The sequence below is a fragment of the Muscardinus avellanarius genome (genome assembly GCF_963383645.1).
Source record: "Muscardinus avellanarius genome assembly, chromosome: 7".
Taxonomy (NCBI): Eukaryota; Metazoa; Chordata; class Mammalia; order Rodentia; family Gliridae; genus Muscardinus; species Muscardinus avellanarius.
The window spans coordinates 75,906,511-75,919,957 of NC_137793.1; the positions used below are offsets into that span (position 1 = coordinate 75,906,511).

Below are 13,447 nucleotides of genomic sequence, written 5' to 3' on the forward strand. Positions count from 1 at the left end.
TCTTGAAGGTCGATTGCCCCTGGGTTCCATCCCCAGACCCCTAAATATAAATATATATATAGTAACTATATATATTTATATGTATAAATATATATTTATATATATTTAATATATATTATATAATATATATTAAATATATTATATTTATATATTATATATTATATATAATACATGTTAAATATATATTGTATATAACTTTATATATATTTAATAATTTAATAATATAAAATAACTTCATATATATTTATATATATAAAGTAACTGAATAAATATATATTCTAAGAGTGAAAAAATGTCTTTTTAAATGACTAATATCAACACACATATCCTAGATTTTCTGACTCCATATTATACTTCTCCAGATTTTATAAGAATCTTTAATAATTTCTCATATAAGTAATAGTAGTTTAAATCTATTCACTATACAAATTTATTCCTCAAGTAAGGTTTACTCATTTATCTAAAGTTATAGTTGGTTTTGGAAAAACTTTGGTATATTGGTGTTATTTCCTTAAGCCCTAAAATTATTCTAATTTAGATTTCAGATCAATTTCAATTCATCAAACATTTCCTGAGTGCCTACTAGTCATGCCAACAGAACTAGCACCTAAGTCCCAGGTACTTACATCTTCTACATCAGTGCCAAGCAAAGACCGAGAACTCAGGTCCAACCCTTGCAGCTGGAGCCGGGCTACTTCAAGCTCCAATGACAGGTGCTTGGTCTGCTTCTTTTCTGCTGCCAACTTGGACTCCATCTCCAAAGTCACACTTGTCAGCTTCTCCTGCCACTGCTTGTTTTCTGACAAATACTGCTTCCTAAGGCAGTCAAGCTCCTTCCTTTCAGAGTTTAGTAATTGCTCAAGCTCTTGAATTTCCTTATTTTTCACAATTCCTTCACTTTCAATTTTCTCTTCCAGATCCTTCAGGGACTGCAAGTACACCTGACAGAGAGCCTCAAGTTCTTCTACACTTTTCACAGGGACAGACGGGATTTCTTTCTTGGTTAGAGTGTCTTCTTCTAGACCACTGCAAGATGCTTCATCTGCATTAGACAGGTTTGCTGAAACACTCTCTTCTAAACTACTCAAAAGAGATACGTCTTCCTCCTGTTCTAAAATATCTTTGTAAAAAGAGGATTCGCCAAAATTTGTCAGACTGGGGCTGTCTGTAAGGCCAGAACATGACAGCGACAAAACACGCTCCTCCTCTGGTTTCATTTCCTTTACCAAGGTGCCTTGCAAATTTCTCATGTTCACAGACAAGGCTGAATTTTCAGACTTTAATGTGTCAACATAGGACTGTAGTTCTGACATCTTAGAGCTCATCTGACAGTGCTGATCATATAAAATTTTGTGTTCATTTTGCAAAGATGAGAATTTCTCCTGTAATTCGGCAAAGTAGATTTGAACTTCTTTGTTTGACAAGGTCAAGGGTTCATAGGAGTTATTATCATCCAGAGGATTCAGGGATACAGATGTCTGTTCACTTTGTTTCCCAACAAATTCACTGTCTGGCATTTCTTTCACTGACTCATCCTGGAGAAGACCATTCTCATCATTTAATGTTTTAACTTCATTTGCTAGTTTCTCTATCTCTTCTGCCATTTTACTTGTTGCTGTGATGCACTCTGATCTTGAATTATTCAGCTCAGAGACAAGTTCCAACTTTTCAACCTGCAGTATTTCACACATTTTCTCTAGCTCATTCAACTTGTTCATTGCTGCCTGTAGAGAGCACTGCAGGTGTGCATTGTCATTCTGACTTGTTGACAATTCATGAAGCACTGAAATGTACTTTTCTTCTGAATCTTCACCATCATTAAGGCCACTAATTTCCTGTGAACAACTGTCTTGCAAATTTCCAGTTCCTAATTCTCCTCTAATTGCCTTTAATTCCTGTTGCAGGCGCTCTTTCTCCTTCTCACTTTCCTGAAGCTTTAATTCCATATCTCTCATCAAAGCTTCTAATTGCACAAACTTTGTAGTATAACTATCTGGAGAAATGTCTCTAACTTCAAGACCCATCTGAAGTTGAGGATTACATTTACTTATCTCATTTTCTATTTCTTTCACACAGTCCCTAATTGGTTCCAATTCTACATGCTGCTGTTCATGTTGAGGTTTTGTTAACTTTAGTTGTTCATTTTCTTGTAATAAGTTACTAACTTCCTTTTGCAACTTGTTTTGCTTTTCCTGGAAAGCCATTATTTCTTGCTTTAAACTGTCAGTCTCGCTCTTAGAACTGTTTTGGATGTCTGTAATCTCAGATCTCAGAGCTTGTTGCACTATCCCCAACTCTAGTATTAATTTCTGGCTTCCTTTTTCTGCAAGAGCTAATTTTGTTAAGAGTTCTTGTTGTTCCTTTGAAAATGTTTCCTTTAGTTGTTCCAATTCATTTTTTCTATTTTCACAAACATTGGTGCACTCAGTTAGCGAGCACTCTAATTCAGAGTTCTTTTCTTGAAGTGCTTTGTATTTTTCGCTGAGATCCTCAAATGCACTTCCAGTTTCTTCACATCTCTGTAGTAAAAGTAATCTTTCTTGCTTGTACTGATCTGATAATTCTGAAATACTTTTCTCTCGTTCCTCTATACAATTTGAAAATTTCTCATTTTTTTGGAGTAAATTCATTTTCTCCTGGCTTAAATTTTCATTAATTTCTTTGAGAGTCCCGTTTTCTTGGGTCAGCTCTTCAATTTCTTTTTTACTTAGAGAAATGATGGAACTCATTTCCTTTTTCTCTGAGCTCAGGGTTTCAGATAAAAGTTGTAGCTCCTTTAGAGAGCCTTCAAGTAGATGGTTGCTCTTTTTTAATTCTTCAATCTCTGCTCGCTCAGCATCTAACATTTCTTTCAAAAGTTCCAACTCTTTTTCCTTGTTCTCAAGAGCAACTAAAGTTTCAGAAACAACATTCTGATGAACAGAAGTATCTTCCTGTAACTTGCTAATGCGTTCACTGGTTTCAGCTACAAAGCTTTGATGCATCTTTTCTGCTTTAAAGAGATTTTCCTCTATTTCTCCTTTGATTAGCACCAACTCTTCACACTGTTTTTGCAAATCTGAATTCATTTGCTTTTGAGACTCTAAGGAAAACTCAAGTGAAACAACTCTATTTTGTAAGAGAGTCGAATTTTTTGGACATTGATCTGCATCTACTTGGCACTCGCTCCTTTCTGAAAGCACGCTTCCTTGTCCTCCCCTTAGATCTGCAAAGGTGTTATTCATTGTAGGCTGCTGTTCAAGAGCTAAACAACTCTGAAGATCCTCATTCTTCACCAGAGCAGAATCCTTGGATCTGAGTAGATCTTGAAGGCTCTCATATTCAGCACGCAAGTCTTGGTAATGCTGGTCTTTGTCCATTAGTTCACTTGACAGTAACTGAAGCTTGAGCTCTAGATCCCCAACTTGCCCAATAAGTTGAGAAGTTTTCAGAGACATATTTTCTACTTCCTTCTTGTGTTTTTGGTCTGACAACTCTGCTTCCTGCTGCAGCTCTATGTAGGCTTGTTTTTGTGTCTCTACCTCCACTGTCTTGCTGTCTATGACATTGTGAAGGTTTCTGATCTCCACACTGAGATTCTCTCTATCCATCTCCAGTGTTCTCACTCTTTCATTGTATTCTTGACTTTTTATCTGCTGTGCTTTGAGGCAGGTTTCCAAGTGATTAAGTTTACTCTGCAAGCATTCCTTTTCTGATTCTAACTGGTTTAGAAGTTTTTCATTTTCACTTTTCCAGTGAGAAAACTGGGTTTTCTCTTCTTTCAATTCTTCATATTCTTTCTTTTTTAACTCCAAAGCATTTAATAAAGCTTTGGACTCTTTCTCTATCTTGCTTAACTTATCATTCAGTTGTTCAATATGATGCTCTCTCTTTTTTAAAAGGTCTTGAGAACAATCTCTCTGCTTTTCCAGATCAGCCAAGGCAAATTTTAGTTTCTCTAAAGTCAAGGAGTTTTCCTGCTGGTTTATTTTGTCTTGAAGATCTCTTAACATGGTTTCCTGAGCAGTATTCTTAGCTATTTTAGAGAAAGAAAAAAAAAAAAGCTGTCAATGTTTTTAATAAATACCTATTCTATAAATCTGGTAGAGTACAGTAGCTCACCTATAATCTCAGCTACTTGGGAGGCTGAAACAAAAGGATCATAAATTCAAGGCCAGTCTCAGCCTCTTAGTGAGACCCTATTTCAAAATAAAATAAAAAAGGGCTAAAAAATGTAGCTCAGTAAGTAGAGTACTTCCCTAGCATATGAGAGGCCCTGGGTTCTATCCCCAGCATTACAAAAAAAAAAAAAATTTTTAAATAATGAATTCTTCTTAAATTCAAACAAACAAATACCTTCAGAGGCCCTGTAAAAATTGACATTATTGCTTATATTCATCATGGAAAAGGAATCACCTGATAATTACCAAAGTTTATATAAAGACAGTGAGAAAGATTATTAACATAATTGTTAATCTTTCAAGCAGCTTAATAAAAATGTTGCTATAAAGCTGGATGTGGTGGTGTACACTTATAACCCCAGAATTTGAAAGGTTAAGACAGGAGGATCTTGGTTGATGGACAGCCTCAGCTTTTAAGTGAGGCCCTTTGCAACTCAGTGAGACCCTGTTTCAAAATAAAGAATAAAAAAGAAGGGCTGGGGGTGGAGCTCAGAGGTAGAATGCCCTTGAGTTCCATCCCCAAAACCTCAAAAAAAAAAAAAAGTTGCAATAAAAAATATCATATCAAGGGAGTATTTTCCGGAGCACTTGAAACTTTACCTTTTTTTTCTGTATATATGTGTATTTCCTCCATCTTTTGAAATATTTACTCAAAGGGAGAAAGCTAGGAAACCAGTACTAAAATACAAATACCCACTTCACTCAGAGGTAATTCTAATGCCCCCCCCCAAAATAAATAACTATTCACTCCACCATTTTAGCCAAATATCCATGATGCTACATACTAGTTAACTCTCAAAGCTTATATGTGAGTATTCTTAGAAAATGATACCATCCACATTTCAGGCCCTCTCAGTTTTAGGATGGTAAGACAATATGAGAATCATCTGGAAGCTTCCATTACCACGCTGTTTTCTGTCCAACATCTCACTTCCACCCTTATCTCCTTCTAGTTGGGAATAAACACAATGTTTTTGCTGAACAGTGATAGGAAGGCTTCATATTCCTCAAATATGTTGGGAAAGAAAGTTGAGAACCTCTAGAGTAAATAATAGAGGTTGCATGCATTACAATCTCAAATATAATATACAATGACAACCATACAAATTCCTAGTCTGCTAATTTCAAGTCAACCCACCAAACACAGATGGCTTGTGGAATTTCAATCCACTTTGCTCATGAGTACCTCAAACAGTGACAATGGTACTCAACACTGAAAATGCCCTGGGCATTATACATTCTTACTCTTTTTCTGAAGAAAAGATAAAGATTGACGTTTCTGTTTCTTGTCATGGAAAATGAAAAACTTTCTGGGCAGATTTAGTCCCAGGTACTCAGAAGGCTGAGGCAGAAGGATCTCTTGAGCCCAGTTCAAGACCAGCGTGGGCAACACAGCAAGACCCCATCACATACTGATATATATTATGGGTCAGTTAAAAGAAATCCTAAATACATGATGCACAAACAGCCCTAGGTAAGAAAAAAATGTAAATAAAAGACATGTGCCAGAAACAAACAAACAAACAAAAAAAAGTGAAACAAATGACAGATCCACTTGCTATATACAGCATAATTCTCAACTTTAAAGTCAGGAAATAAAATCAATCATGTACATCATCAAAATACAATGGTCATTAAGGGTTTGGAAAACATGCATTTAAAACAGGGTTTTTCCATTCTAAGGGAAACAGTCTTGAATAAGGAGCTATCTGGATGTAACAAACACACTTGCGACACCAAGATAGCACTCTAGGGTGAGAAACACACTGAAAATTCAGTTTTGTGTAGCAATATTTATCCTTATGGTTTCAAAGTGTTGAACACCATGCATCTGGGGACTTTGTGTGTTCCAATTTTTTTTTTTTCCAGGTCTGGGGATGGAACCCAGGGGCATTCGATCTCCAAGCTACATCCCTGGCCCTATTTTTTATTCTTTATTTTGAAACCAGGTCTCACTGAGTTGCAGAAGGCCTCACTAAGTAGCTGAGGCTGTCCACGAACCGCGATCCTCCAGTCTCAGCCTCCCAAATGCTGGGATTACAAGCGTGCGCCACCACGCCCGGCTGTGTGTTCCAATTTTTACACTCTGGAAACTAAAAGGTAGGAGAGAAAACCTTCTCCACATCAACTTCAGGCATCTTTTTGGGTGAATATATGGAAAAATTCAAAGAGCTTTCTCTAATGTGCTAATGTCATCCATCATCCCTCACTGGGTAATCTTACAGGACTCATTAAAATACTAAGTTTACTTACCTCTCATTTCTTCTGCAAAACTCTGGCTCTGATTTAAGCACACTTTGACTTTCCTGAGTTCTTCCTCCAGGTGGCAGACTTCTCTGGTCCTTTGCTCAGATTGACTCTTAAGGAGACCATTTTCCTTTTTCATCTCCTAAAATACACATTTAGTTTTTTATGATCCAAAAAAATATTCAAGCATATTGTGGCTTATACCTTAATAAAAGTCCTTAGCAAAACTGTCTTTTTATCTTGCTAGGAGAGGAGTCACACCTTCCCTTCCAGTAACTAACAACTGTAGACCTTTTCAGGGTTTGAAAAACATGCATTTAAAACGGTTTTTCAGCCCGGCGTGGTGGCGCACGCTTGTAACCCTAGCATTCGGGAGGCTGAGACTGGAGGATCACGGTTCATGGACAGCCTCAGCAACTTAGTGAGAGCTTCTGCAACTCAGTGAGACCCTGTTTCAAAGTAAAGAATGTAAAATAGGGCAGGGGGTGTAGCTCAGAAGTCGAATGCCCCTGGGTTCCAACCCCAGACCTGCCAAAAAAAAAAAAAGTTGTCTTTGAGCTTTCTAGTTGTGATATGCCTGTTAAAAAGAGATAGTTCATAAGGAAAAACCAATTTTGAAGATTCTGGAAGACAAAAGTCCCAGCACACCTAATTGATCAAATATATTTTTGGAAGGCAGCTATGCTCACCATTATACCACCAATGCACTTATGATCAAATATATTTTTACAACAAATTAGTGTGTTAATAAACTATAATACTGTCAGGCATGATGGTACACACTTATAATCCCAGTACTTGGGAGGCTGAGACAGGAGGATTGCAGGTTTGTGGCCAGCCTCAGCTACTTAGTGAGGCCCCCACAACTTAGTGAGACCCTGTTTCAAAAGTAAAGAACAAAAAATACAGTTAGGGCTATAGCTCAGAGGTAGAATGCCCCTGGGTTCCATTCCCAATACCGCAAAAAAAAAAAAAAAAACCCACATTTCAAAATTACCAAAACTATCCCTCTTGAGAAGGAGAAATTTCTGAATCTTAAAGAAACAATTAAGACCCATCCTCCACAAACCTTCCTGCCTTACTGCACTGTTAGGAAACAGATGGCCCTGGCAATGCTGTGTTGGAAGGTTGCCTTCAATTATCAATCTGGTTACTACCAGCAGATGGGTACCGATGCAGCAAAGCCAAATTCAAGAGGAGGGAGAATCTGGCTAGTAAAAAGTACTTGAAAACTTGTTGGCAGCCTCTCTGTTCATGTATATACATTCACTTCATCATTAAAATGAGACAGAACCTGTGTATTATAATCCTGTCTCCTATATCCCAATCCTGCCTGCCTTCCACTAGTGAAACTGACATTCTGTCAAATTAAGATATCAATCAGAACTAAAGAGCAGCGCCAAAGGATCCCAAGGCTAACACACACCAGTCAGTGTTCAGTTTTGCAAAGAAAGATCACAAAGGTGGAACGATGTTATTGACTTAAGTTAGCATTGCTAGACTATAGGAAATGTAATCGCTTGTTTGTTCTCTAGGCTCAGAATAATTACCCATCCATTGAGATAACAGATGTGAAAGACAGAACACCTTTGACAAGAGTGCATTATTATCATTTCTTCCCAATTTTCTTTCTTTTTTTTTTTTTTTTTTTTTGTGGTCCTGGGGGTAGAATGCAGGGGCTTTCTATCTCCAGGCTACTTTCCCAGAACTATTTTATATTTTATTTGGAAACAAGGCCTCACTAAGTTACTGAGAGCCTCACTAACTAGCTGAGCCTGGCTTCGAACCTACGCAATCTTCCTGTCTCAGCCTCCCAAGAGCTGAGATTACAAGCATGTGCACTACCACTCCCGGCTCTTCCCAAATTTTAACAATTGCAAGATCATGATCGATGCTGAATGAAATCTACATTAAAGACTAACTAGCCACATAAAAATAAAATAAAAAAGACTAACTAGAATGTAACTACATAAGTTGACTTAGCATTTTTATTATAGTACCTAGAAAATATTCTTATGTTCAAAACTTAATCAAATCAAATGACACATCTGGAGGCTTCACAAGGAAGCTGGGAAGGCACATGCCAAACTAGACGCATCCCAATAGGAAGGGGAAAAGAAGGAAAAAGAGAAAGTAGAGAAAGGAAGAAGTTAGGTTTGTGTCTGTTGGTCTCCGTTTGTCTCTGTCCATAACTGGAGATACGTAAGTGAATAGTAAGCTCAGTAGAAAGATTCAGCATGTCTTTCTTTACCCTAGCATTAGCTTTATAAATATTTGTTTCTAATGAAGAAATGTTCAGCCAACCCTGGGACCCAGCAGGCTTATAATGCTATGGCTACGACCAACCCAAGAATTTTCAAAGGCCAGAATTTAGAAAATGAACATCTGAAAATGATGTGCAGGCTGCCATCCATGAGCAATTAGTTTTCTGCGAGGCTACAGCCACTTAAGACTTGATTGGGTAGCTCATTATCAACAATGAGTTAAGCATACAAGGATATGTTCTCCTAAGCATCTCTTGCATCCCCCCATGATTTCCAAAATTGGGCACTACTCTGGAAAACACAACAAAAATCCCTATAACCATAAGCCAGCATTAGAGCTTAGCAAGCAATTCCACCCAGATCAACTTCAGTTTAGGAGCAGCAAGGGAAGCATTACTTCCTAGGGCCAGACAAAATAAATTCCAACTACTATGTGGCATTTCATGATCCTATCCATGAATACAGCTTAACGTGTCCCCTGCTGGGGTGAAGACTGTCTCTGACTGTAGGATGAATGCAAAAGATGTGCTTTTCCCCTTCCACTGCACTATTCTTGTCTGCCAGACCAAGCTCCTTAGAGGACCTGGAGTAATACAGATCCCCATGCTTGGGAAGGCCCCTCATCTTGCCTGTCAAATGGTGGTACTTTACTGCCAAACCCCAATGCAATGGGAGCTGGCACTAGGAGCTGGATCAGCAGCTTATCTCAACCCTCCGCTTGCTCTGATATTAAATGTTACTTTACCCTTGATTGGGCTATTAGATCACTTTTCCAGCATTGATCATTTCTCATCGTGAGCAGCATGCTAGTTTACTAAACACGGACAAGGAAAATTTCAGTACAATTGCCACATTATTTTAGCATCCAAAACCTATAATCATGCTAAACTTGTTTGTACTTACTTATAATTAGAAACAGAAGGACACCCAAAGTGGCAGAATAATAGAACAGGCAAAATTTTTAATATAAAAAATCTCAAATGTACTGTCCTCTGGCCATGACCTTTTGTGACAATAGGTGACAACAAACAATGCTAATGAATGTGAAGACCAAAGCAATGAGCAGGTGGACTGCAATAATTTACTGAGCACTTATGTGCTAGGCACTGAGCCAAGCTCTTCATATACAATATTTACTCATGAATACAGCCTTGGAAAGAGAGTATTATTTGTCCCTGTGAAGAACTGAAAAGGGTAAGTCACTATTTTCAAGGTCACACTTCAAGGAGTTGGAAGAAAAGCAATGCAAATTCAGATCTTGCTTCCTTTCTCTACTGTCTCCATTTGTACCCCTAAGTTATACCATCACTCTTACTGGTAAGTCACTTATCTGGCTCCATTCCCTATTCAAAGCACAAGAGCCAACTAAACCCTTTCAATGCTCAAAATGTGTGTCTTCTTTTGACATCATCATCTTCGAAAGAAGACGCACGTGCAAACAATATGCATAAATACGTATACTAAATTCATTCCCAAACCCTGTGCTAGGGACTTTCCACACTGACTGCAGAAATCAATAAAATATAAGTGAAATGTGGTATGTGTAACTAATGACAGGCTGGAGTTCACTGCAGAGAGCTCTAGAGTAGACAAGCTAGACCTACCGGGATGAATAAGTCTTAAGAAACACTTGCTCAACAAAGTCCAGCTTGCTACCAGTTGAGCATGCCACTTTAAAGGTGCTCTGACTCTCTTAACCAGATGACTGCTCTTACAAAATGTTTCCACCAGGAAGCCAGGGGACTTGCAGGAGAGTTTCTGGCTGAAATAGAAGCTCACAGAGGGAAGAGTTCCATGCCAGTCTGCCTGTGGAAATGTTAGCAAAAGCATCTGTTGGTTGGTCCCAACTGGCCAAAAGGCAAACATTTGTTTTGCTGCAAACACTTCCATTTGAAAAGGTTAAAGGATGAAACTATCAGTAGATGTAAAGTTTCTTCCAATTGGGTTGCAGGAGTAGAGGCCCCAACTTTCTAGCAGCATCCCCTGCACAAACTAACTGCTTGAATAACCATCTCTTTTCTATGACAGGTGTTCTGCTTCTACAATTGTGATACAATCTGCAAAGCCATGGGATAAATGCATGTAGACGTTCATCTTTATTTAAATAATTTTTTCCTGTAATCTTTATAATCTAAAAAGTAATTGCACTGGGTGTGGTGGTGCATGCTTGTAATCTCAGTACTTGAGACTGAGACAGGAAGATTGCAGGCTTGTAGCTAATCTCAGCTACTTAGTGAGGGCCTCTGCAACTTAGTGAGACCCTGTTTCCAATTAAAGAATTAAAAACAGGGCTGGGGTGTAGCTCAGAGGTAGACTGTCCCAGATTTCAATCCCTAGTATGGAAAAAAAAAAAAAAAAAAAAAAGATTGCAGAACATTTAAAAACTACATAAAAATATATTTTTGCTGTGATGTCTAAGGGAAACCTCCACTGACCTGATCCTTTGTGGTTCCTGTTTCTAAAATTACACAATGTGGAAAATGGATTGTGGAAACTGGACATGGTAGCACATACCTGCAATCCTAATACTTAGGATGTTGGGACAGGAGGATCGTAGATTAGAGACAAGTTAGCAAAACTCTCAGCAACTTAGTGAAACACTTTCCAATATAATAATAATAATAATAATAAGTAAATAAAAAAGGGATGGGCATATAGCTCAGATGTAGAATGCTCCTGGGTTCACACACCCACACACACATTACAATGTTGATTTATGGCTCTATTCAAATTATTTCATTCTGTTAACTGTTCCTAAATGGTTCCTAATTATGCCCTTTAAGTAAACTCGAGGCAGCTAAATAAATTCAAAGAGAAGCCAAACTGATGTATGACTAAAACCCTATTAGTAGAAACATTAGGGGACATCTCACATTCATGCCACTTAGAAACTCTTCTCCAGCATTTTGTAGAATAAACAAAATCTCCAAAGACAGCATTAACTGGCGCTTGAGCGTGGTCAACACTTAGATTAGCACCGTTTCGTAACCCAGAGTTATCTAATCAACAACATGCGATTTCTTTTTCCCCCTGCAGTGGTGAGTAATAAACCCAGAGCCTTGCTCTGCTACTGAACTTCAGCCCCTTAATTGTTGTAAGAACTTTAAAATTATAAACTCTTCATTTGTCATTATTTTTCCTTAAATCTATAACTTTCCAAAGATTTTTACATTGCACAATTCAAAAGTTAACTCTTAGATATTCAAATAATATTTTATATAAATAATTTTGTTTCTTCCCATTCAGAAAACCCCTTCCTTTCTCTAGTCCGTCCCTTTACCTCCCAGATGATTTAAAACCATCTTTTCAAGTTGAATATGTGTTCTTAACAACAAGCCACATTTTTCTATAATTACTAGGGGCATATGAGTAATTATATCAAAAGGCAAAGTAAAAAAATAAACACATTGTATGTCATATGTTATATAAATCTGTACAACCTAAGTATATGCAGCATCTGGTGTAATACTTCTAGCAAATAGAAAAATATGTGTGGTTACAACAAACAATATAAACATTCCCTCTTGACATTCAGGCTGAGCTCCCTGTTTACCTCACTGCTTCTCCTCAGCTCGCTCTCCTTGGCCTGACTCGTCTCAACAGTCTGCTCCATTCTGCTGAACTTCTGCTTAAACTCTTCCAAATTTCCTTCCAACTGTTGCTTTACTGATGTGACCTATAATGGAGGAAAAAAGAGCAAAGTTCCATTTTTATGTTTTTTGTAAATTACCTTTTTTATTTTGCAGTACTGGGATGGAACCCAGGGGCATTCTACCTTTGAGCTACACCCCTAGTCCTATTTTTTTTTAATTCTTTATTTTGAAACAGAGTCTAATTAAGTTGCAGAAAGCCTCACTAAGTAGCTGAGGCTGCCATGAACCTGTGATCCTCCTGTCTCAGCCTCCCAAGTACACCACCCAAGTGTACACCACCATGCCCAGCTATCATTTATTCTTAAATAATAAAAACTAGTTCATGGAGTACAAAAATTCATGCTATTTTGGTTGAGATTGAATACATACTAACAAAAACATCTACTTTGGAGACAGCAAATAGATGAAAGAGGTTAGGTATAGGGGAAAAAACACAAAGAAAAAAGAAACTAAGAGAATATACACTCATCACTACTCAGTATCAGCAGGGAGAGTGGTCACAGGGACCCCAAGGATACTGAAATTCTCACATGCTCCAGTCTCTGATACAGAATGTTGTAGCATTTGCATATAACCTTTGTACATCCTCCCATGCACAGTTATATCATTTCCATATTATATACACTAACAACTAATACAATGTAAATGGTATGTTAATAGTTGCTATACTGAGGCAGGACTGCTAGCCCACGCTTGTAATTCCAGCATTCAGGAGGCGGAGACCTGAGTATCACGGTTCGTGGACAGCCTCAGCTACTAAGTGAGGCCCTCTGCAACTCAATGACACTTGGTTTCAAAATAAAGAATAAAAAATAGGGCAGGGGATATAGCTCGGAGGTCAAATGCCCCTGGGTTCCATCCTCAGACCCGCAAAAAAAAAAAAAAAAAAAAAAAAGAAAATAATAGTTGCTAAATTGTATTGTTCAGGAATTAACGATGTGAAAAGAATCTATGTATTCTTATTACACTGAGGACTAACCACATAGTACCTGTACTAGATTCAAGGCAAATGATACTCAAATAAAAGTGCTGAGGATCTAAGAAGTGGTGGGAGGCTACAGTAAGGTATGCTCACACATCCACTTCCTTCAGGTACAAGTGGCATAGTGCTTGGTGTAAAATT

General features: G+C 37.8%; 1 protein-coding gene across 1 annotated transcript in view; it reads right to left on the bottom strand.

Annotated features, from left to right (window-relative positions):
• The window catches only part of CENPF (centromere protein F), a gene marked incomplete at both ends in the record, with an annotated part of 67,489 nt that overhangs the window by 15,230 nt on the left and 38,812 nt on the right, over window positions 1–13,447 (bottom strand). Inside the window, 3 exons of the mRNA XM_080699582.1 lie at window positions 627–4,015; window positions 6,414–6,549; window positions 12,225–12,347. Coding sequence (XP_080555708.1) covers window positions 627–4,015; window positions 6,414–6,549; window positions 12,225–12,347 — 3,648 coding nt within the window. The remainder of the gene's footprint in view (window positions 1–626; window positions 4,016–6,413; window positions 6,550–12,224; window positions 12,348–13,447) is intronic.